The 23,536-nt window shown below is 47.8% G+C and overlaps 13 protein-coding genes across 13 annotated transcripts; 9 read left to right on the top strand and 4 right to left on the bottom strand.

The window, feature by feature from the left end:
* Positions 1-383: 383 nt before the first annotated feature.
* On the top strand, positions 384-691 carry N7487_003129 (uncharacterized protein; the record flags this gene model as incomplete). The annotated part of the gene is made up of 2 exons (XM_056870876.1): positions 384-446; positions 518-691. Exons 1-2 carry the CDS (start codon positions 390-392, stop codon positions 689-691), a joined length of 231 nt encoding a protein of 76 aa, XP_056735660.1. The 5' UTR covers positions 384-389.
* Positions 692-793: 102 nt separating this feature from the next.
* On the top strand, positions 794-2,056 carry N7487_003128 (casein kinase II subunit beta; the record flags this gene model as incomplete). The annotated part of the gene is made up of 2 exons (XM_056870875.1): positions 794-1,483; positions 1,550-2,056. The coding sequence occupies 2 exons, from the start codon at positions 794-796 to the stop codon at positions 2,054-2,056; spliced, it is 1,197 nt and encodes a 398-aa protein (XP_056735659.1).
* Positions 2,057-2,440: 384 nt separating this feature from the next.
* On the bottom strand, positions 2,441-3,415 carry N7487_003127 (arylformamidase; the record flags this gene model as incomplete). The annotated part of the gene is made up of 2 exons (XM_056870874.1): positions 2,441-3,245; positions 3,309-3,415. 2 exons carry the CDS (start codon positions 3,413-3,415, stop codon positions 2,441-2,443), a joined length of 912 nt encoding a protein of 303 aa, XP_056735658.1.
* Positions 3,416-3,795: 380 nt separating this feature from the next.
* N7487_003126 (putative eukaryotic translation initiation factor 3 subunit EifCh) lies at positions 3,796-5,379 on the top strand. Its single transcript, XM_056870873.1, has 4 exons — positions 3,796-3,853; positions 3,907-3,946; positions 4,016-4,485; positions 4,563-5,379. Exons 1-4 carry the CDS (start codon positions 3,846-3,848, stop codon positions 5,140-5,142), a joined length of 1,098 nt encoding a protein of 365 aa, XP_056735657.1. The 5' UTR covers positions 3,796-3,845; the 3' UTR covers positions 5,143-5,379.
* Positions 5,380-5,542: 163 nt separating this feature from the next.
* N7487_003125 (uncharacterized protein) lies at positions 5,543-5,893 on the bottom strand (the record flags this gene model as incomplete). Its single annotated transcript, XM_056870872.1, has 1 exon — positions 5,543-5,893. One exon carries the CDS (start codon positions 5,891-5,893, stop codon positions 5,543-5,545), a length of 351 nt encoding a protein of 116 aa, XP_056735656.1.
* A 462-nt stretch (positions 5,894-6,355) lies between these two features.
* On the bottom strand, positions 6,356-7,623 carry N7487_003124 (MBL fold metallo-hydrolase; the record flags this gene model as incomplete). The annotated part of the gene is made up of 2 exons (XM_056870871.1): positions 6,356-6,762; positions 6,822-7,623. The coding sequence occupies 2 exons, from the start codon at positions 7,621-7,623 to the stop codon at positions 6,356-6,358; spliced, it is 1,209 nt and encodes a 402-aa protein (XP_056735655.1).
* Positions 7,624-8,201: 578 nt separating this feature from the next.
* N7487_003123 (NAD(P)/FAD-dependent oxidoreductase) lies at positions 8,202-9,524 on the top strand (the record flags this gene model as incomplete). Its single annotated transcript, XM_056870870.1, has 1 exon — positions 8,202-9,524. The coding sequence occupies one exon, from the start codon at positions 8,202-8,204 to the stop codon at positions 9,522-9,524; it is 1,323 nt and encodes a 440-aa protein (XP_056735654.1).
* A 369-nt stretch (positions 9,525-9,893) lies between these two features.
* Positions 9,894-11,208, top strand: N7487_003122 (putative mitochondrial carrier protein; the record flags this gene model as incomplete). The annotated part of the gene is made up of 3 exons (XM_056870869.1): positions 9,894-9,923; positions 10,031-10,220; positions 10,298-11,208. 3 exons carry the CDS (start codon positions 9,894-9,896, stop codon positions 11,206-11,208), a joined length of 1,131 nt encoding a protein of 376 aa, XP_056735653.1.
* Positions 11,209-11,651: 443 nt separating this feature from the next.
* On the top strand, positions 11,652-12,281 carry N7487_003121 (uncharacterized protein; the record flags this gene model as incomplete). Its single annotated transcript, XM_056870868.1, has 1 exon — positions 11,652-12,281. The coding sequence occupies one exon, from the start codon at positions 11,652-11,654 to the stop codon at positions 12,279-12,281; it is 630 nt and encodes a 209-aa protein (XP_056735652.1).
* A 2,596-nt stretch (positions 12,282-14,877) lies between these two features.
* Positions 14,878-15,495, top strand: N7487_003120 (uncharacterized protein; the record flags this gene model as incomplete). The annotated part of the gene is made up of 1 exon (XM_056870867.1): positions 14,878-15,495. The coding sequence occupies one exon, from the start codon at positions 14,878-14,880 to the stop codon at positions 15,493-15,495; it is 618 nt and encodes a 205-aa protein (XP_056735651.1).
* A 2,865-nt stretch (positions 15,496-18,360) lies between these two features.
* N7487_003119 (uncharacterized protein) lies at positions 18,361-19,173 on the top strand (the record flags this gene model as incomplete). Its single annotated transcript, XM_056870866.1, has 1 exon — positions 18,361-19,173. One exon carries the CDS (start codon positions 18,361-18,363, stop codon positions 19,171-19,173), a length of 813 nt encoding a protein of 270 aa, XP_056735650.1.
* Positions 19,174-20,343: 1,170 nt separating this feature from the next.
* Positions 20,344-22,700, top strand: N7487_003118 (dynamin family protein; the record flags this gene model as incomplete). Its single annotated transcript, XM_056870865.1, has 4 exons — positions 20,344-20,727; positions 20,784-21,380; positions 21,431-22,245; positions 22,310-22,700. The coding sequence occupies 4 exons, from the start codon at positions 20,344-20,346 to the stop codon at positions 22,698-22,700; spliced, it is 2,187 nt and encodes a 728-aa protein (XP_056735649.1).
* Positions 22,701-23,066: 366 nt separating this feature from the next.
* Positions 23,067-23,444, bottom strand: N7487_003117 (uncharacterized protein; the record flags this gene model as incomplete). The annotated part of the gene is made up of 1 exon (XM_056870864.1): positions 23,067-23,444. One exon carries the CDS (start codon positions 23,442-23,444, stop codon positions 23,067-23,069), a length of 378 nt encoding a protein of 125 aa, XP_056735648.1.
* Between the last annotated feature and the right edge of the window lie 92 nt (positions 23,445-23,536).

Genomic DNA, 23,536 nt, shown 5'->3' with positions numbered 1-23,536 from the left:
CTTATGTTGTAACAAAGGAATACTTCATATCATGCACCTAATGCTGTCTTGCATACCTAGTTGTAGTACTAGGTAGATAGATGTGTGCACAGGTAGATCAATTGCTAAAGGCGGTCTGAACATTGAGCAGTAAGTTGACCGCCCCCGGTAGGCGAAGCATCGATAAGGAATTGCGGGATATCTTGCCCACTACCCACTTAACCTCAAAACATAACCTACACCAATCCATTAGTAAAGAGTCTTGTGGCTCTTGAGCTCATCGGTGAATAAATCCTGCTGTATCCAGCTGTGCAGGTTTAGCCCATCCAACACCACTTCATCCACCCAGCTTCCACATCAACCCTCTTCGGAAACAGAGAGTGAGAGAACGTACACTACCCCATCCCACCATGGAGGACTTCAATAGTGAAACGGACAGCGATTATACCAGCTACTGGCGAGACTGGGTAAGTGAATTTCTTTCCTTTTTTTGATTTCATTTCCCTACGCGCGAGCTGTTATCTCTATGGAATGGGAGAATGAGGAGCGCCTGTCATGCGCTTATCCCGCTCACCCCGCGGAATCCGGACTCTGGCCTAGTGTCAGCCTGTTACCGCGACGATTTTCGAAGGTCTCGGTGTCAAGTACGCAGACTCAACGCGCGGGATCATGTCTCGCAGACCAAACGCGCGGGATCATGTCTGCGACATAAATACCCGACACGACCCTACGATCCTTTTCGATCCTTTCACACTTCTCCTGGCACATTTGACATCTACTCTTATCATTGCTCCGCTTGATCCCCTTCCTCATCATGGAGCGCGACCCAACCCTCTGGGTTCTCTGGTTCTGGCTAGTCTTCTTGGCCGCGTGCGCAGGTGGATTCTTTCAGCTTGCTGGTGATTTTGCACGCGATCACGATAGGGAGACTTCCTTCATGTGTATCTCATTTGCAATCATGTGTCTCATGTATTTCGTCCGCTTGCTCCCCCTCTACGTCCAGCTACGCCTGGATCTCGTCCATGACCGCAATGGCTCCAACGGGCCTCCTGGTCCTGGTCCTGATTCTGATTCTAGCGCCGGGCAGCGTGGACGGCAACTCAATGACCATTCTTCGCAACTTTCTCGCCGTGGTGCTGGGGGTGGCGGGTCCTCAACGTCCTCCCGTTATTCTACTACTACCTACCCTCCCAGTTCTGGTCGATACCGTGACGCAATCTTGATCACAATCGTGCTAATGACAATCATCTATTACCAGTTCGTTTCTTCTCGCGGCAATGAATATTTCTGCGAAATTGACGAGGACTACCTGACGGACCGCTTCAACCTCACCGGGTTGAATACCGAGGTTTCCTACTACCAATACGCCCTTGATCTTGTCACCGACGTTTTCGATCTTGATGCCGACGATGATCTGCGTGAGCAAATCGAAAAGTCTGCTCGTCACCTTTACGGCTTGGTTCATGCTCGGTATATCGTGACCACTCGTGGTCTTGCTAAAATGGTATGTTAAACCCTGAACTTCTGTGAATATTATTCCCTAGGACAAAAGCACTAACCATCCCTGCAGCTCGAGAAGTACAAGAAGAGTGACTTTGGGAAGTGCCCACGTGTGATGTGTGATGGACACGCCTTGCTTCCTTTGGGCGAGTCCGATCTTCCGAATGTCAGCACCGTCAAGTTGTACTGTCCCAAGTGCGAAGATATCTACAACCCAAAATCCTCCCGCCACTCATCCATTGACGGCGCATACTTTGGTACCTCGTTCCATTCCGTCCTCTTCCAGGTTTACCCTGCTCTCAATCCCGAGAAGAGCAGTCGCCGTTACGAACCCCGTATCTACGGTTTCAAGGTGCACTCTGCAGCTGCCCTTGCTCGTTACCAGGACAATCAGCGTGAAGAACTCAAGTGGCGCCTCGCTGAAGCCGACATCACCCACCGCTTCATCGAGGACAGCGAAAGTGATGATGACGCCTTCGAATATGACGAGGACTACGCCGAGGGTCCCGCGGAGCCAGCCAAAAACGACAAGCTCCTCGGTGACGCAGCTTCGGCTCGCATGAACGTCGCCAAGTAATCTTGACAGACATTCCATTACGAATCTTTCATGGGCAGCATTTCGGCGCAATGAGGGATACGTGGTATGCTTGTGCTTTTCTTCAGATGTTTTCACGACGGCGTTGTCTGGGTCGCATGGATATTTGCGATGGGTTTTTTCTTTCTCCGACTTCGTTTGTACGTAAATTACCAGTCTAGTCCACCCCTAGGGGAAATGAGGACTCAATTGAAACCACATAACTTATCCAATTTCTCACAACGGAGACCGTTGTTAGGCTTTATGGCCGGGATAGTGAGAGATGATGAGCTCACTACTGAAGATGAAGTCATATATTATGTCGGGTACTTTACTTGAAACCGTCACCTTTAATACTCAACAAGTTTGTCCTTCTGAGAATAAGAACTACGGGGCTAGCTTCATTTCCTGCAATTGTTCAAATGCAAACGTTACCGCACGAGCCAATTGATCGCCATTCTCCCATGCCTCATCATGAATACCGCTGATCGACAAGACGCGAAGCCGTCTATCAGGGGTTGAATCCTCTTGCGCCGGTATCTGTGCCTCTGTCTTCTCCCAGTTGCCCAAAGCCTCCTTCATGACCTCTACTTGAGACCCGTCTACCAATCCATCATCCTTGGACCATGCAAGAACGGCCAATCTTCCAGACTTCCACCCGCCTTCTACTCCACGAGAGCCAGCCACCCGAGCCGGTGATACTCCGTCCCAGAGCGTCTCATCCGCCCCAAAAGCCCCCTCAATAAACTCCTGATAAGCCGAGATGTCAACATGGGTATCCCTCAGCCGTCGCAGATCGTAAATGCCCGCCACACCAACAATGGCAGTAGGTTGCGCTGTCAATGTAGCCTGTTCACGATGACCTGAGACCGTGCCCATCACAGCTTGGAAAGCCAGCGTTGCGCCACAACTGTGGCCAACCAGGATGTATCGCGTGCCGAATTTGTATGTACTCTGGAGGAATGCGAGCGCTGCCTCTACATCGGTGATATGTTCAGGGTGTTTCGCTTCTTGGAAGTCCTTCGGGTCGGTAGCGCTTGGGTCTTGTGGGTGATTGGGGTGAGCGCTGAGACGGTACGAAATCGAGGCGAATCCGGCAATAGGTAGGCCTTTCTCGCGTAGTATGGATTCCGTAGCATCGAAAGATGCTGATGTAACCACTGGATCCCGCCAGGCACCACCGTGGATGTAGCTAGATACAAGCATCAGACGTTAGTCATTGCTTTGGGGTAGCATTGTGTTGGGACTCGCGTACATCACCCAGTACCCATCCTGGCGTGGAGCTAAGGTTGTGACATTGATGCTTTGTAGATTATGGACCTGTCCATAGACTACCGTCTCCGTATTTGAGTGATCCGACATGGTGCCTTGCGGAGTTGCTTGATTTATGGGGAAGTGGGACATGTCGATAGATTACGGCCACGTTAGGAGGAGCATCGTGCAGAAGCTGTTATCATTGGACTGATATCTTGTTAGGTACACTTCGACTTCGCGTCTTCCAATGTCCCGGTGTCTTCTGGCCATTTTGTTTTTTTCTTCCCGTATCTGGTCTTGCTTTAGACCAAAACATAGCAAAAGGAGTCTTTAGTAGAATGAGAATTCTCCGATGAGTCCTTGGTAGTGTAATATGACAGTATTGCCCCTCCATCTATATAGTGAAATATTGTAACCAATTTCGATGTGTATTGGTACCACGCTAAGCCCGATCAGGAATGAATGGTCCCTTTCACACAAACCCTCCAAGTCCACCGTCTCGACCTTAACAACCGCCCAACTGTTGCAATCCTTCACAATGGCCGAGTAAGTGATGATCTATTTTGATCCGTGACAACATGATGCTGACCGACTCGCAGAACTCCAGCTCCCCTCGCGGCCGTTCAGGTCGAGGCCTTGGTATGGTCTCCCCGACGAAAATCTCCCTCAGTCCTCGCCAACCAGAAATACTGACGTCGGACGTTCCAGGTTGTCATGAAAATCATCAAGCACTGCTCTCAGACCTTCCCCTCCACTGCCACCGGCGCGATTGTCGGCATGGATGTCGATGGCACCCTCGAGATCACCAACACTTTCCCATTCCCCGTCGTCGAAGTCCCCGCCGAGTCGCACTTTGACAACGCCGCTCCCAACCCGGCCGCTGCCGCTCCTCGCGCTAAGGCAAACGCCGCCTACTCTGCAGAGATGATCCGCATGCTGCGCGAGGTCAACACTGATGCCAACAGCGTCGGATGGTACACCAGCGCCAACATGGGCAACTTCGTCAACATGAACGTGATCGAGAACCAGTTTTACTACCAGAGCCAGTTGAACGAGCGCACAGTCGCCCTCGTTCACGATGTCAGCCGCAGTGCCCAGGGTAGCCTCAGCCTCCGTGCTTTCCGCCTGTCCTCCAAGTTCATGACTGCCTTCAAGGAGAACAAGTTCACTTCCGAGGAGTACGTGCAATGACCTCAAAAATCGAAAAAGAAAAAAAAAATTCCATGCCCGGCATGAATACTGACAATAATTGTAGCCTCCAAAAGTCTAACATGCGCCACCCCGACATCTTCGAGGAACTGCCCGTCAAGCTCCACAACTCCCACCTGATCACCTCTTTCATCCACCAGCTGCAGTGCCCGACTTCCTCAGCATCCACTGAGCTCCCCTCCTCCCTGGCTGCCCTCGAGTCCAGCCCCTTCAGCAAAACCTCCACCCTCACCCCCAACCTCGACAACCTGTCCCTCAGCATCGATCCCTTCCTGGAGAAGAACTGCGATCTCCTTCTGGACAGCATCGAGACCCACAACACCGAGGTCAACAACTACCAATACTACCAGCGTGTGCTCGGCCGCGAGCAGCAGAAGATCAACGCCTGGAAGGCCAAGCGCGCACAAGAGAACGCCAGCCGTGCCACTCTCAACCAGCCCCTCCTCCCCGAGGACGAGTGGCAGCGTCTGTTCAAGCTTCCCGCCGAGCCCAGCCGTCTGGAGAGCATGCTCAACACTCGCCAGGTGGACCAGTACGCGCGCCAGGTCGACAGCTTCGTCTCGTCCAGCACGGGCAAGATGTTTGCCATCAAGGGCAACCTGCTGCCCAACGAGACCTCGAACTAAACGTTGATGATTGCGAAGGGGAGACACGACGCTTCTGGTATTGCATGACCTTTTTACGGCGTAGGGAGGGAAAATGTTCTCTATTTTGGATGTTAATATGACTTCCTGTTTCTTTTTTCTTCTATGAGCGGAGCTGAGTCTCTGGGGCATTAGACTCCTGCGTTGTATCGACTTGTATTCGATCATAGAAGGGAATCTTTATTTTGTTTAGAATATAACAAACACATTGAACAGGTCAAATTCTCTTGTACTGTTGTACGTTTTCCTTTTTACAATTGGATAATCTACGGATGGAGCGAAGCGATCTAAGACTAATGTAAGACAAATGTAAAGTTAGATTGATCTGTGAAATCGGATATCTACAGAACCTGATGGCTGTGAATGCATCTGTAATCATCAACTACCATCCAGCAGGGGGGTAGTAGGGGTTACGAACCTCGGCGGGAACTGCAGCCTCGAGCATATCGGCGATTTGATATCCAAGGGCTGGATCATCGTCCCCCAAAAGAGAGCAAATGGCGTTGAGGTACAGAGGCTGCAGATTGCAGCAAGTCTGATGGAAGACAGTGTCACCGATGACAAGCGAAGCCTCAATGGAGCCAGGGGTCAACTGAGCAAGCTCCTTAAGGTGGTCGACCACCTGAAGGCGACGGCCGGGGTTAGTCCGAAGCCGATGGACCTGGGTCTCGAGAACATCAAGGTAGTAGCTGCGCTCCATGCGGTAGATGCTGTCGGGTTGAACGAGAGGCATGGTGAAGGTGTGATGGGGGCGATGGAAGTAATAGAAGGTTAGTACTTATCTGTGGGATGTGTGAGGACTGTGCTGGATGGACTGTTGCTTGATGAGAGTATATTCGAGGTGGGATCGAAACTATTTATGCAGTTCGAGTAGTCGAGTTCGAATACTCGATGAAGTGTATCTTGGAAGATGAGAACAATAGAGGTATAAAAGATCCTTTGTTTAGATCTAGTCTCTTTGATATTCATAGTCACCAGGAATAATACTCTGCACGACATGTTGTAGTTCATAGTACATGAGAAAAGCCATCCAAATCTACAACAATGACAAGATTTTGTTTGATTTGATGTCGTTTGAGTATGTGGGTAATATATAAATACATATAGTTGAACAAGAAAAGTGGTTGCGGCCTGGTAAATGTACAGCTTTTCATATCTGAGCAGGCATGGGTTAATGAATAATCGTACATCTCGGTTACCATGCTTCCCCTGTAAGCTTCAATGGAATGTGAAGCAACCGATGACCAAATTTCGTTGGTGCAGGAAGGTGTCCTGCTCGAATGTTGACCTGCAAGGATTGGTGAAGCAGCTTGGGTGCTGCCAATCCCGCATCACGTTCCTTTCGCAAAGTTACAAACTCCTCTTCGCTGATACCATCTTTCAGATGCTTGTTCAGCTTCTTGTGACCCTGAACACTCACCCAAGGAACGGGGTCACGTCCGTCCGGTGGATAATCATGACCTGTCCAGATTTTGAAGTGGTCAGGGAGGCTTAGAAGCTTGCGGCCCGATCGAAAGAGGTCATTGGCATCGCCACCGGGGAAGTCACAGCGCGCAGTGCCAATGTCCACATGGAAGAGAGAATCGCCGCAGAATAGATTATCTGAAAAAGATTTTGTGAGTAACTGTGTAGCAAGTTAATTATTGATGGTAGATAATTACCTCCAATCATGTAACCAAGATGATCCGGGGTGTGTCCAGGTAGATGAATAGCCTTTCCTTTCAAGTTCCCAATAGTAAATGTCTCGTCATCGTCGAAAAGCCTGTCGAAAATGGCTTTATATTCCTCTTGTGGGACACCATATCTTTCGGCGAACAGTTTTTGGACTTGTTCAATGCGCTTGCCAATGCAAATGGGTGGTTTATGACCTTGATCCTGGGCAAGATGTTTTTGGAGATAAGATGCTGCAGACAAATGATCTGCATGAGCATGCGTTTCGAGAATCTTGTCGATCTTATAGCCCTTTCCCTTGATAAGAGACAGCAAGGAGTCGGCTGCCTGAGTGGTCACAGCCTGAGTGGCGGGATCATAGTTCAAGACTGGATCGATGATGACAGCAGTTGATGTCGACGGATCGGCGATGAGATACTGCCATGTTCCAGATGTGGGCTCGAAAACATGGTGAATTACAGGCTCAGTAGATATAGAGGATGCAGTGCTGTACGTGACTCGGCGTGAGATTAGATGGTTGGTAGGGATGGAACATGAGCGTGGCGAGGATGCTTGGTCCCGACGATGGACGGATTGTCCGTTTTGTGATTGACGAACTATCCCCTTGACCGAAAGGCTGTTTCTTGAAGATTTTGAGGTATGAGATACACTTGTTGGTGTCGCTTGTTGGATATGACGCAATTGTCTAAAGCCAAGCTGCATTGAAGTTGGAATGGGCCTGCTAGACAATCCGAGAAGATCCGTCGACCATTGCCGGCCGACTCTTGACGATTGCTGCCGCATACTAATCATGATGTTCGGGGTTTGAGGAAAAAAACAATTGGTGCTAGACGTAAGAGCTGTCGCGGTGGTTATACTTGAAAGTCTTGGGTCGGCGACTCGGTGAGCATCTCTGAAGGAAGCCGGCAAGGTCGCCGATTGAAGGAAAAGGAGTCATTACGACACCATCCAATGAATATGTTGGAATTTTTGCCACAAACTGTCAAATTCAGGAACAGATGATGATATTAGCCAAGCATATTGTTAGATACTGTTGTTGAGGTGTTCAATCCCTTATATTAAGGTGAACCAAGATCACACATCAAAATCGAGTCCACATGCACAACCACTATCAGACCCTAAAGGGAGATACTTTTAAAGTCCAAGTGAGACATATCTGAGTTAAACATGAAACATCCCGATAGTTATTGTAAGTGTTGTACTTTTTTTCTTCTGGCAGAAGCCCGAAAGGGTTCGGCGAATAAACGCCGAAACTCCCGATATCGGAACGGGTTAATCCGAAATCACGACATCGTAAGTTCCAGCCCTGAAGCTATTTTAGGTACTTCAGGGCTCTTGATCACTCTGTTTTTTTGCCTTGTATATTCAAGATGTTTCAGCGTCGCACAGTAGTTGCTGCTAAGCGCTCCGTCGCTCAGTGGAGGAGTCTCGCGACCGCGTCTCCCGTGAGCTCTGCACGAAGCCACAAAATCGTAGTGGTCGGCGGTGGTACTGCTGGTCTCTCTATCAGCCACCAGCTCCTGCACTCTGGCAAATTTGCGCAGGATGATATTGCTGTGATTGACCCCGCTACATGGCACAACTACCAACCCGGCTGGACACTGGTTGGCGGTGGCCTCAAGGACAAACAGGAGCTGCGCAAGCCATTGAACAGCTTGATTGACCCCAAGTTCAAGTTTTATAACGAGAGTGTTGGCTCCTTCGCCCCCGCTGAGAATGCGCTCACTCTTGAGAATGGCGACAAGATCAACTACGAGCATCTGGTGGTGGTGCCCGGTATTAGCATCAACTATGGCAATATCAAGGGTCTCCCTGAGGCTCTCGCAGACCGAAACTCCACTGTTTCGACAATCTATAGCTACGACACTTGCGACAAGGTTTTCCGCACAATTGAAAACTTCCGCGAAGGAAATGCTATTTTCACTCAGCCAGCCGGAGTGGTCAAGTGTGCAGGTGCTCCTCAGAAGATCATGTGGCTTGCGTTGGACCACTGGAAACGAGCTGGCCTCTACAACCCTACCAGCCCCTCTGAGTCACCCGTCAAGATTAGCTTTGCGACCGGTCTTCCAGTGATGTTCGGTGTACCCAAATACAGCGCCGTCCTCGAGCAGATGCGGAAGGATCGCGGTGTTGAGGGACTGTTCCAGCACGATCTCCTTGCCATTGATGGCAAGACTGCCATCTTTGCCTCTCCCGAGGGAGAGGTCGTCAAGCCATTCGACCTCTTGCACGTCTCGCCCAAGATGGGTGCTTATGGTTTCGTCAAGAACAGCCCTCTAGCCAACGAGGCCGGATTCGTCGATGTCGATGACAACAGCACCCAACACAAGAAGTTCCCCAACGTCTGGTCTGCCGGTGATGCTTCCAGCTTGCCCACATCTAAGACTGCCGCAGCCGTCACTTCCGAGGCACCGGTTCTCGTTCGCAACCTTCTGCAGAGTATGGAGGGCAAGGAACTGGATGCTTCCTACGATGGATACACCTCATGCCCCCTTCTGACCCAGTATGGCAAGGTCCTTCTTGCTGAGTTCAAGTATGGCGGTGTGCCTAAGGAGACATTCGGCGACTGGTTTGGCATTGACCAGGCCGAGCCCCGCCGCTCATTCTGGTACCTGAAGAAGGACTTCTTCCCCTGGGTGTACTTCAACTACATGATCAAGGGTAACTGGGGTGGACCTAAGGGCTGGCTATAGAGGAAAATGTGGAGGTCATGTATATTATCCCTGTGTCGCGATATGATGGTAGTACCTCAAGGTTCTCTAATAGTTAAGGGCTAAAAATAGAAATATAAAAATCCTTGAGTCATTTCTAACTGTGTCTAGGTAAATGTAAAGTCGATTTCGGTAGTGTTGTCTTTACACGACTCTCTTCACATGCAAGTCCCGTTTCCTCTACAGACACGTGACCAGTATATCAATGACGTCATTTCTGATCATGCTGATACCGATCAGCAAGTGAATCCTCAGGTGGGAATCTTCAAAGGCATTCTCCTGGTCCAATCTTTAAATATTTAAAATGTGTCAACCACATAAATCAGAGCTCGTTCGTTCTGTATTTTCTCCATGTACAACACTCATTCCGATATTTGGGTTGTGAGTGGCACCCGATCAACTCATCTCCAGTCCAACTGGCTTCCTACATTTAACACAAGATACATGCTTCCAATTACAATCGCTAACTGGGATATCTCGCTCCATAGGCAGGTGCATTTGCCGCAGTCGTAGTCGATTTTATCGTTTATCCCTTCGACACACTCAAGACCCGCGTTCAATCTCTAGACTATGAGCAGGTCTACAAAGATGCTCGCACAGGAGCAGTCCGCCGCGATGTGCTCTTCCGAGGATTGTACCAAGGCGTCTGGAGTGTGGTTTTCTCGACTATTCCAGCTTGTATGTGTTGGCTCTTATTGATGAACCGCGGACGAGGAACATGACAGCTGACCATCCTATCTCTCTACTTAATCTAGCTGGTGCATTCTTCACCACATACGAAGCTGTGAAGAGCATTATGTACAATTCCTCAACAAACTCCCCCATGAGTGCGACCTCTGGCAAAAGAACTTTCCCCGATGGTTCTCTGAACAGTTTTCGCTTGCCTTTCACCCATTCCCTCCCTACCCCAATTATGCATGGAATTGCATCTTCAACTGGGGAGATGGTATCATGCCTCATGCTTACGCCGGCAGAGGTATTAAAGCAAAATGCGCAGATGATTCAAGGCTCCCAAACAAACACATCCGCCATGCGACAAGTACTTTTGCGATTTCGACGTCATCCTTGGCGCTTATGGAGTGGGTATACGGCACTAGTTGGTCGAAACCTCCCAACTACAGCTTTACAATTTCCCATCTTTGAGTATGTGCGGTCACATCTGATTGACCGTCGGAGACAACGGAAAGCAGCTCGCAGCGACACCGACCGACCTCCATCGGCGCAGTCAGATCAACTAGTCGAACGGGCCGGCTTGACGGGGATAGCTGCAGCATTTTCAGGGACGGTCGCGGCGACAGTGACTACTCCAATAGACGTGATAAAGACCCGCGTTATGCTTTCCGCAAGTGATACTGGCGCTAGGCCCCAAGATCAAAATACTCAGGCTGGTACTCGTGGCAGTGCAGAGGTATCTTCGCAGGCGCGAACAAAAGCCAAACCCGATACATCTCTCATTTCTGTTGGCCGCCATATCATACGTTACGATGGCATCCGTGGGTTGTTCAAGGGTGGGCTAATACGGGCTGGTTGGACTGCGATTGCATTAGGCTTGTATCTCAGTCTGTATGAAGGAGGTCGTTTTTATTTGGAGAATCGAAGGAAGGAGAAGGATCGTGCTAGTGGAAAGCTTGGAAATCGAGCCTATGAAGGCGAGGAGATCGTTTAGTAGGATAGTATTGTGTAGCGTTATCCACCTTCGTCGCGCCGCTGTCGCTGCCAGTGAAAGGGTCCATGGATGCTCGACTCATAATCTTCCATCATCTACTAAAATCCCAGCCTTGGAGGAAGATCGTTCTTTGTTCTCTCAGGATTCTGCTGTGTCTCTTTGATTCCATTCTGGAGACAAAGTGATTGACTGGCAATGAACAAAGAAGAGGCCCCGCTGTATGAAGTACATTGTATTTTAGTTTCTCGAGGCCGCTTTGAACGGAAACAAACGTCAAAAGAGAACAAAAGGTATTTTTGAACTCAGATATCAGATATATTTGTTTGACTGGGCCTTCAACTATATAAACCATATGCCCACCCTACATTGACTACACATCAGCACCCTACAAGTGTATTTCAGTTCCTGTATCCAATCCACTCAATCGATTTCTAGATTCAATCATGCCGAACATTTATAAAAAACACAAGGCCTTGGACATCCCCGTGGACACCGATGAAACCTGGGACGCAGATGACGAGGACTCTTCTTCTGCCGCTTACGACTCTAGCTCGGATACCGCTTGCGATCCCTTTGACTTTGTACCGCTATCGATTGCACTCGGATCGCAACAGGAAACCCGCCGCTTATTTAGTTTCACAGTCCGCCGTGATGAATATAGGTCTCTAAGCGCGCCCGGTAAGTCTGATGGCTGGATTGACGCCTCTCACTTCCTCTGGACCATGTGCGCTACACTCGCAGATGCAGGTACTGACCTCGAATGGGCCGCAGCATTCGAGAAATGGCGACCCCAGTGGAGGAAAGTCCAGACGCAAGTGAAGACATTCGGATATACTCAGTTTTCTTCTGAGATCCCTCCTGCGCCGGTTGATCTTGCTTTGATCCAGTTCTCTGGGTCCTCATCTGACAAGAAGGGCAGAGAGTTTGAGATCGAGCAAGAGGGCCCAAATAGTGTCTCAAGTTCTCAGGATATCTGGACCCTTTGGCGATATATTATTGAGACGCCTGCGGATCAGATCAAAGAGTTCCATGTTACCCTTAGAGATACTACGAGGGTTGTGGGCTCTCAGTAGATTGTAGGATGCGTTGGGCATTTATATATGCCAGATGATCTTTGCTGTTGAATCGTGCTCGTTTCTATTGCTCTTTCTTTCTAACTAGATATACATACCTACATTCCTTTGCCGTCTTCATCTTTACAGCCAACAACACATTTTAACTGGTCATATTCTATTTCAGAAAAGCATGATATCCCCATGTAGCTCTTTTAGTACATCTAAATTTCCAGTGACTATCTAATGTGTAGATAGAACTTTAGTTGGTCACAACACTTGGTCTTGGTCTGCTGAAGCTATTTGTTATATATATAGCCACACCGTAGATTTTATTTATGTCATAATTAACTTTGAAACAGTGAGAAATCCAACTATTAAAAAGAAAAGAAAGATATATTACCAAATAAGAGTGAAAGGGTTTGTTTGACATCCCACCACAACTCAGTTCAGTTGCAAAGCTCTATTGAGGGAGATGAACACCATAGTTGAATGAATACAGGTATTGAAACCCGGAACACCAACCGCCATGATGGCGATTATTATTGTTAGTCAGCCATGTCCGCATAGCCCTATTGTCAAAACAACGGATTTTTGTCATTTTGGTTAGTGAGAGAAATACATATATGCCATCCATACCATACATTCCAGGATTGCTTATGAGCCCGGATTTGTTCCATTGAAGATCGATTTACTCCGTACCTATAAATCATCTATATACCTCGCTGTCGCCGATCTGCGGATGAATTGACTACAATGGTCAACCCCTGAATTACCGAAAGGACCCCTTGCAAAATCGGATTTCAACGAACACAGTAAGCAACACATAAGGTCCCGGGGATGGCCGACATATACCTCGACACATACCTCACCGTGGGATTTCCCCCCGTTACATTAAAGGATACCGACTCTTGGGTTTTATGGTTACCCTACATCAAGTTGATTGCTAAACAGCATGGTATATGGGATTTATGCAATCCATCTCAAAAGACACCTCCAGGTCCTTTGGAAGCACCTAAAGGGTTGATAACAATCGACGAAGCAATAGAAAAATACAAAAGTGACTGGTACCACGTCAGGAGATGTCTTGAATTTGACTGGAGGTGCGAAAATGACGCCTATATGCGGAAGGAGAAAGGGGTATACCAGGTATTGAGAGCAATTAGAGCTACAGTCGATGCCATGTACCTACCTCTCATTCTTGTGTATGAATGCTTGGCTTTTTGCATCGGAGATTTGCACCCGAAAACAATCCTGGCTCTATGGCTAGACTACGCCGGCAACGGGAGGATTTAGAGCGAGCGTTCTATCGGAATAGGAGACGGAGACCTTAGGGGACTGGAGTTTTCAGGGTTCCGGGGACCACCTGGGTACGCCCGGTTCGACCATTATTCACCGCAAAGACAAAGGAACGATGTACCTAAACGGAGCAAACAAGCACAACTCAGACAGCCAATTAGAAGATTTACCATTGTCCCCTCGCTCAGTCCATAGCAGATTTGAGACGTGACTTCTGCCTGCCACGCCGAGAGCTAGAGGCATCAAAATTAGGTTCATTATTATTGTCCTTCACAGACCCTTCCAGCGTCGAGTACGCCTTCCCCATTAGATTTCGTCCCTTTCCATTATCATTCACTTCACCCACCCCACTTTCGTGCATCCTGCCACGATTTTGGATGCCTAGTATGCCTCGCCATGGGAGGGTGGCGAGGCATATACTGATACATGATTTTGGTTGGTTTGGCTTGAGAGCTTGGCAGGTGCTTTGTTGTCAGGAATGCCTTTATCCGATGAAAGACCTACTTCTGAAAAGAAAGTCCCGGTCAATAGAAATATCCCCAGACATGATATCCTCCCTATAGCATTCCACGAGCCTTATAACGATGGCAATGCACTCCGTACGACTAGCACCGAAAATTGAGACCGGAAATGATATGCAAAACCCCCTGCCCTGGTGTACTGGGCCGGATTCGACTGCGAACTCTCCGGTTTGGAGACGTTGGATTGTAAGGTTCATCAACTCGTAGTCAGAAAGCTGGCGGTCCTTGTTCGTAAATCTGACGGTAAACCACAGGGTGCCTCGAAACAAGCCATACTCATCAACTATAGGAAGCCCGTTGCAGAGAAATACGGTTCGTGTGGAAGACATTTTTTGATCTGTAGCAGTAGCACAAGGACTTGAAAATGGCTGGCCACTAGAGAGATCGAGCCTTTGCCAATTCTTTTGCCCATGCTGCGGTGGTATGTATAGATACATGACATTCAAGCCGTGAGGGGAAAGGTATTGTTTCTTTGTTTCTTTCTTAATTAGAAACAATGCCTTTCATTGTGTCGCCTTATCTTCCGAGATATAAAGGGTAAAATAAATCCAACGCTTTTTTATTGCCTCCATATATCGAGATTCCAAAGCGAGAAACCAACCACAAAGACATGAAAGGCACTGCAACAAACAAAGGATAAAGACTTTGTTTTCACCCATTCAAATACACCATGGACTATATAATTGTCCCTATTTCTGTTAACTTTTAGGAATATCCCAGTTGTCCATCCGACTCTCCTGTCTTTCCGGGAGATACAAACTAACCATTTTGCAGCAGATACGTTACCCACCGGCAATATGGCTGATCGCAAGCGAGCTCTGCGAGCTGGAAAGACTGCTACTGCCTCACCTAATAACGGGTTCACCACTGAACGCTCGGTTGGCGGCGAGCGCCGTTCGATCCGTCACTACCACGATGGCCGAGTATCACAACGTGAGGGCCCTATCCCTGCCCCCGTCCGAAAGCTAACCAAGAGTAGAGTCACCTCTAGGACAAACAGCGTGAGCGCTAGTACTGTCTTTAAGCCTAAGGCTTCTCCCAAGCCTAGGGAGCCGGAACCGGAATATCGGCCTCCTACTGATGCTGAAATTGAGAAGCTCGCCGGTGCTGTTACTAACCTCTCCCACCCAGAACGCAGTACACCCTTTCCCAAGCCTCTGCCGCGGGTGGAGAGCTCACAGGAAGAGAACTCCGAGTCATGGAGTTCCAGCAGCTCCTATGGAATGATTACCCCACCCTTCCCTGTAGCTTCCCCTACTCCTGAAGACTCGCCCGAGCTAATGAGCACGGAGGTTTTTCCTCCTCCTGTGACCCGCAACCCCGGTACCTCAGGCACGAATACTAACACTATTTCAAAGCAGTGGGCTGACATGGGTGGAAAGAGCCGGATTAGAGATTTGGATCTTCACGACTGAATGAATGTCTAGTAGTTGGGAAATCCGGATGAACGGGTACTGTGGAGCTAAGATAGGACTCTGCGAACAATGTAAGATCAGGCAATATAAGTGTGTCTTCATAAAGATGTGTGATTAATGTAGGAAAGTATAACTAAAGTAGATAGGCGCATAACGGGATATCCGTAGGCCCGGATTACTATCGTATGACTATGACTCCACCGTGGGAAGCCGAACGAGGCTCTGGCATTAAGCTGAAACATTGAAAATTGATTATCGTTATCATTATCCAAATTAAATAATGCTGAACATAATCATTGGCAGAGTGAGCAACTCGATTGCAATTTGGACAAAACACTTTTTTAGATGAAGTTCAATCAGCCATAAAAACTGAGGCACGCTGAAAGCCTTCAATGCGCTGTTAAAGGCAGCAATTCCCAAAGGGATTTTGTGTCCTCCACGGAGCTCTGCAATTGTCGAGCCACGATTCTTTGTCAAAGAAGGAATGGTTGTCTCCAATTTTCCCGGCAAAAGGCTTGCCTCGGTCAATATGAGTGTTATAGATGCTGGTAGAAATCCCATTAAACGAAATGAAAGCATGATGATTACTGCCAAAATCTCGGCACCGGCGCGCCTGGAGCTTGACATTTCATCTCCTGGAGAGATCATTGACCCTTGTATTAGACCCCGGGCCTCGTCCATCAAAGCTTGGCATGTACCGTGTGTGAAACTGGGGACTGCTAAATACGTCCATTTTCTTTCGTCTGCATTTTCTGTCAAAGAAAGGAGTCGAAGTGGATGTGGTGAGATAGTAGCACAAGTCCAAATCAAGTGAAGTTTGCATAAGAGAACAGAGGAACAGGCATAAGCAAATGGTTTCAGCAATTCGTGTCTGAAAATTGCAATCTCCAAGCAAGCTCTAATTGCATAATGGGTAACCTGATAGACAAGACCTATCACAAGCGCACGAGAGAATGTGTAAAGGCTCTGTGTAGCATATATGCAACGTACGGCCTTGTAAATTGATCGGAAGGTCAGAGGGCGTCTGATGTTCCCCCTTTCTTGATCCGAGAAAGCGCTATCCGTTCGAGCAATCTCGAGGATCAAAGATATCGCTACTACGTGACCAAGAAGATAACGAACCTTGTCAACTCGGTTAGTATTACTTAATTTAATCAAGTGGGACGAGGGTTAAAATAGGAAAGAAAAAAACATACTAATGTGGAAATCAAAAGCTGGCTTGAAATGAGAACGAAGGATGAAAACGTGAACTCTTTGTGTATGGTTGTGGAAAGGGAAATGTCATTGAGTTGGGTTAACAGATTCCCGTCTCCTCCCGGGCTGATCAGAATGTTTACAACCCGCGAGGATAAACTTGAAAATACAATCTGGCTGAAAGGAGGAAACATTCCGAGGGATTCCGAATTGTGATTGAAGGAGAAACCTTTGTAACGAGTGAGATTCACTCAACAAGGAACACCATGTGAAGAAATTAGGAGCAATTGGGGAAGTTGGAACGTAAGCAGGTGGGCATCCAATTTGCAAGCCCTGATGCTGAAAATTTTGAGCAAAATAATGAAGGAAAATATAGAAACGGGCTGAAACGAGCGATTGGTTAACTGTGACTTAATCTTTGGGGGCCAAGGGAAAATAGGGAAGTGATACTCCGTATGGAGTAGACATCTAAAGCCCTAGAGCACCTTATGACAGAACAACCTGTGTGAATAAATTAGTGCAATGTACGGAGTACAACTTGGCTATAATCTCACCTTTCAAGTCTTCAAATGGTGTGTTGTCGATGGGACGGCATGTGACAGCGGGACGATCAGGGGTTCTGCAGTGATTCTGCGAGTTTATTGATTTTTGCAGTGTTTACACCCAATAAACACTCACTGTCACGACTATTCTTCCCTCCTTTCTCTTCCTCTATGCTTATAATTCTCAATATCACACACTATCTTCTTTGATTATCTAGTAGCTAATGGTCGAAGAGTTCAAATACATTAATTTAATCTTTCACTCGATGTAACCGTCCGAGTCAGCTTCATATTCAGGCTAATAGGGTTGAAACTCCGAATCTTCACCGAATAAGCCTCCCACTTGTTTATGTCCAATAATGGTCACTGTCCTTGTTCGAAAGAAGCCCCGCCAAGAACAGCTTGGAAGCAGCTAAGCATCATTAGTCGATGAAAACGCTGCTGCCTAATATGGTGGCTTGTACCTGCTTACAGGTAAACCCATTCAAATCCTTCAGAGGTTGAGCTAAGTAAAGACCCTTCGGCTTACTGGAGACTTTCAATTTGAGAATGGATGTATCTAGAGACTCTCGCTACTCTCGGGACCTCCATTATCACGATAACCTGGCCACCCGGCCTGCCAAACTTTCTAGATATTCTCAAACACATTGTCTATACTGCGTGACCTACCTTGATGATGTATACTCCAAGGGTTGAGCGGGATAGCGGGAATGAATCCCACGACAGATTCTTCGTATTCTCGGGGCGGGCCGAATTTCGCCAAGCCACGCTAGGCGGGAACGAAGTAGACTTCCGGCACTAACAGTGGCTTATTATGCAGGCTTCTTTTGGGTCTGACAGCTGCGGCTGACAGAGTAACATTTTCTGTGGAGAACACAGCTCCACGACAGCGAATCAGCAGGCAACAACTAGAAAACGCCTATATCTATATTTCACCTCTTATTGAGGCTAGAAGAAACGGATGTCAGGAGAGGAAGGCCAAATATAAAAGGCTCTATGTACACCCGTATAGAGCAGCAGAAAAAGAACACAAGATCGACTAGTCATTGATAAGCCAAACAATTCTGATTTTGGCACCCTTCTTCTCCCTTATCATTCTACAATACGATTCAGCATCCTCCTTAAAAAAATGCTCAAGGGACGTTCCATCTGTGCCTTGGCGATTGCTGCGCTAGCCACCACCTCACAATGCCAGCAGCTCAGCTATGAAGACAGCGTCACAGCTCTGGCATACGGCAACGTGGCCAACGATAACTCTGCGGAGGGAACGGTATGGCTCAACGTTACTGGGTTTGCCGTGGATAAACTCCCACACATCCAGGAGGATCTGGGAATCCACACTTTGGACAATCTCGATACGCTGAATGCCATCGCTGGCCTTGCACAAGACGCCGCGACCAAAGGCCAGTGGGGAGACATTGTCTACTTGTACAGTGCATTCGCGCTGAATGGTCACAGCGAGTATCTCAACGTTTCGACTGTAGAAATGCAGGAGTCTCTCCTGGACGCTATCACAAACCAGGATAGCGGTGAAATTGATCACCAGCTGGCTGAGCTTTACGCCAGTACCTCCAGCTCAAAATTCCTGGTTGAGGCCTTCCATGGTCTCAAATCGAAGACAAGCACCCCAAACAAGCGGTGGCTGAAACAGACTTGCTCGAATGCCCACCTCGCTGTCAAGAACTCTTGCCGAAGTCTCCTTGAGAATGTCAGAGGCAATGCCACTTGGAAGTCGGGTAGCCCTCGGAGTATCTGCAAGTACGGTTGCTGTATCAGTTGGAGTGCAAATGCCACTTTCCAGGTTGAAAATCTCACAAATGCTGCCAACTATTGCATCAACGCGTGTGGTACTAGCAGTGTCAGTTGTGAGGTTTATGGTGTCAAGTTGCAAGGAACTCTCGTGGATCAGTGTTTGAGTAACAGAGCGACTGGTTGCAGGTAATGGAGGACTCAACTGGTGCTTATTCAGAATAGAACCTCCATACATTGAATTCGGTTTCCTGTGAAATATTGTTTGGAATTTGATTGAATGACTGAGAGATAGTTATACGGTTTCAACTCCTAATTCCTTTTTTACTTCCTCCCTTTTCAATATCACCTTCGTATCTTTAAATACCTAGAACGAGAAAATGATAGACCTGAAAGTGACCATTTAGAGCCTAGAAAACCTCTAATAGTTTCTCATCGACACATTATACATACTTGTTGAAATAAAAGGTGCTATATAGTGTTCTGACCGCCAGGAGATCTAAATTGGCGAAGCAAACTCGAACAAGTTTACTGACCCGGCACTCAGCTTCATTACGCGGCACGTCTCTGTCAGCCAAAGCTGAATTTTTCTAGTGCCACATCCCGGATGAAACAGTTGAGCGAGTTTCACGAATACCATTCCCCAGGACAAAACGACCGACTCAAGGGCTGGCTTGGCCATAAGTATTGGATTTATTCAGCATTTGTCTTCCCTGGCACGAATCCCAAATAGTTTTCTCAGGTTACAAGAGGTGGAAATTGAGTCGAACCAGGCGAAATATCAAGACTTCCTCGATTTTGGCTTCTCCAGCGACAATCCCTTCAAGTCGGGAGTGGCTCATGGAGGTCTGAAAAGTCTATATAAATCTACTATCGAATGATCAGGCACATACTGGTCAGCATAGGCATGATGGCAAAATCATTCACGATGCACCTGGCTCATAAATCAAATATCGAGGGGTATCAAGTGTTTATAATGGCATGGCGGTTGAAGGCATTATACAGATGGACGAATATACATTTGTAGTCGAATGAAGCAATGGAAAGCAATAATAAACCCCGGATATTCCATAATATACATGTGTATTCATGTCTAAGGCTCCATTAAGAGAGTACATATGCAGTTGTAAAATGTGCCGAATGTTCCTTCCTTTTTGGGTTCCTTCCCATCCTCGTCCTTCCCTTCGCTCTTTCATATTCCCCCTTGTCTCATCTTCTCATCTTCTTCTCTCTTTCTCTTCTTTTTTAAGGTTCTCCTCTTATCCCTTCTTCCTCTCCTCCCAACCTCTCATCCCCTCGGTTCCTCTTGTCTGCCCACTTGTACCCTTGCATCCATCAGTTTGATTCAGCTACACTCCAAGCCATGATGATCACTGAACACCAAACCAAAAGTCTTGAGTTGGCTGATCCAGCTTTACTTGAGAAGATTGACAAACTTTTCGCCTGTAACGTGGGGGAGTATGTCAGTCTTCCACAGCTAGTTGTTGTTGGAGACCAGTCCAGCGGTAAGAGTTCGGTTCTCGAAGGCCTGACCAAGTTGAACTTCCCCCGAGACAGCGGCTTGTGCACGAGATTTGCTACGCAAATAACCTTCCGGCGTGATGGTAACTTGGTTGAACGGGAGATATCTGCGTCTATAATCCCTGCATCAGGCTCAACTCCAGAGGAGGATCAGAAGTTGCGGGGCTGGAAGGCCTCTGCCCTTCAGTCACTGAATTCTGAGGACTTTAGTCGCACAATGAAAGAGGTATCATACTTACATGAACTGTGTTCTCGCACTTTGCGCTAACTCTGACTTGCAAGGTTCACGACGTTATGGACCTCTCCTCCTCTCATGGAGACCAAAGGCCGACCTTTTCTAACAGCGTCCTACAGCTCGAGATTCGTGGTCCAAACGAGATTCACCTTAGCGTTATCGACGTCCCTGGAATTTTCAAGAATACAACGCTGGGTAGAACAAAGAAGAGTGATATTGTCCTCGTTAGGAACATGGTCCTTCGATACATGCAGAACCAACGATCCATCATCTTGGCAGTGGTTCCAGCAAACGTGGACATTGCCACCCAGGAAATCATTGAGATGGCCAGGGAGATTGACCCTGAAGGGGGAAGAACCTTACGGATCCTCACCAAACCCGACCTTGTTGACAAAGGCACCGAGCACAACGTGATTCGGTTAATACAGGATGGAAATTTGAACGGACAGCTGGGATGGATCCTTGTTCGGAATCTCAGCCAAAAGCAGCTTCAAGCTGGTGATGCGGATCGTGACACAGAAGAAAGGACATTCTATCAAAATGCGCCTTGGAATCGCGTCCCGCCCGAGAATTATGGGGTTTCGGCGTTAATGGTTCGCCTCCAAGAGCTCCTGACGTCAAACGTCCGCCGAGAGTTCCCACTGGTATGCACAACTCTCTATTTCTGTGAATACGCTTGCTAATTTATATCAAGGTGCGGTCGGAAGTGATAAAAAGACTCAAAGACTCAAAAGCCCTGTTGCAATCTTTGGGAGCCCAGCGAGACACAACAGAGCAGCAGAGGCGGATCCTTCTAGATGTTGTGTCGGCTTTTCAAGAAATTACACAGCACGCACTCGCCACAAATTACGGAGTCAGTGATGCGTTCGACGAAGACAAAGATTTACGACTGGCCACACTGGTTTCAGTGAGAAATGATGTCTTCTCATACGATATCGCCCGTCACGGCCACACGTACACTTTCCGGCCGAAGCCAGAAGAGACAGACAGCGGTGTCGATGATCGTGACGAAAGGCGCAATAACCCGATCGATACTGAAAACCCACAAAACATCATGCAGAGCCGGAAGAGCTGGGAACCAACTCGGAACACATCAGTAGATGACCTTGATGATATTCTACATGTTTCAGAACCCGTGGAGCCCTCCATCAAATTGGGCATTCTCGCCTGGATTGAAGGTGTTTACTCCAATTCTCGGGGCTTTGAGATTGGTACATTCAATCATACTTTGCTCTCTACATTGATGAAGAAGCAGTCAATCAAATGGTCAGTCCTTGCGTGGGGCTACATCAGTGACATCATCAGCGTTGTTCATGCATTCATACGCAAAGCGCTTGAGGTTGTGTCCAAAGATACACAGATGTCCTCGAAGATAATTTCCCTGCTGATGGACGACCTGGTTGAAAAGTACAAACACGCCATGTCGACGGTCGAGTTTCTTTTGAGAATTGAACGCGAAGGTACCCCGGTTACCCTCAACCATTACTTCAATGACAACCTCGAAAAATGGTCAGTTGGCTAGAGTATTCCGAATACATTAGATGTTTGGCTGCTAACCTCTCAAACAATACAGTCGACAAAAGCGATTGCATTCGACTGTGTCCAAAAAGGCTTTCGATGATTGTAAACACGGAGAGGTCGTCCGACTCAGGGACATTGTTCAGCAACACCACATGAGCAATGTTGACCATACTGTCCGAGATATTCATGACATTCTGGATTCATATTACAAAGTGGCTCGCAAGAGGTTTGTTGACAATGTATGTATGCAAGCTGCCGATCACTATCTGGTCACTGGGCCCGAGGCCCCTATGAAGCTGTTCTCACCGTCATGGGTCAACGACCTATCCGACGAGAGGCTGGAGGAGATTGTTGGAGAAGGAAGAGCGTCGAAGCGCAGGCGACTAGAGCTACAAAGGGAGGTTGAGGACTTGGAGGCTGGAAAGGCGGTTCTACTGAAATGATGTGTGTTGAAGGCCATTATGTCCCTAGTGATCCGAATATCAATTATGTGCAAGTATCATGAAGGTCTCCCAAGGATGAGTAGTTTGATAGTATCAAAGCTCCGCGAACCATATTTATGGTTATACATAGAACAATACTCTATGCGGTTTACATTGAGAAAGGCGAGGTACTACATATATCCCAAAGAGGACAGCTGAGAAGGCTACCAAAAAAGACTATATACGAAGGCTCATAGACAGCCGACTACTTGATATGCGTATGCTACATGTACGTGTCAACCCAAGCATGCTCCTCGTGCCCATGTCCATACGACATAGAAGAATTAAACAAAATCCATTGCTATCTCCCAAATGATTCACACCAACCTAAAACCCGGGCTCCACGACAATATTCATAATAATGAAATGAATACACATGTCGCATTTAGGATTGACCTCAAGCCTCGAAGCAAGCTGTGGCAGACGTAACTGCAGCGCATTGCACATTTTCGGAACCTCGACTTCGTAGAATCGCGCCGGCTTGGCCGTCACGCAGATATGGTCTTTGGCCTCACAAGCCATGACAATGGAGGCTTGTTTGAGTCGATCGAGGTATTCAATGGACTGGTTGTGGAGGGTTGCTTTGACTACTGCCAGTGTGTCGGGTTTGGGTTGGTGTCTCATCAGTCGGGCTTGGTCTTCGAGCCAGGAGAGGAAGGTGGTGCGTTCTTTTTGGAAATCGCAGACTGTACTTGGTGCGGACATCCTGTTTGTTGGGGGGTCGTGAGATGGACACTGCGTAATTGGTGGATGCAAGGTACAGATGGTGAGATTTGGATGGCTGAGTGCGGTGGTGG

This window comes from Penicillium crustosum (assembly GCF_028827405.1).
Source record: "Penicillium crustosum strain IBT 35664 chromosome Unknown utg000001l_segment0_segment0, whole genome shotgun sequence".
In the NCBI taxonomy this organism is placed as follows: domain Eukaryota; kingdom Fungi; phylum Ascomycota; class Eurotiomycetes; order Eurotiales; family Aspergillaceae; genus Penicillium; species Penicillium crustosum.
The sequence above is the reverse complement of the archived record's forward strand: the minus strand, read 5'-3'. Positions and strand labels throughout refer to the sequence as shown.

What these genes read in the sequence shown, in the direction of transcription:
- N7487_003126 (XM_056870873.1), top strand. An exon ending in CCGTTCAGGTCGAGGCCTTG is followed by an intron (nt 3,947 to 4,015) that starts GTATGGTCTCCC and finishes CGGACGTTCCAG; the next exon opens with GTTGTCATGAAAATCATCAA. An exon ending in AACAAGTTCACTTCCGAGGA is followed by an intron (nt 4,486 to 4,562) that starts GTACGTGCAATG and finishes CAATAATTGTAG; the next exon opens with CCTCCAAAAGTCTAACATGC.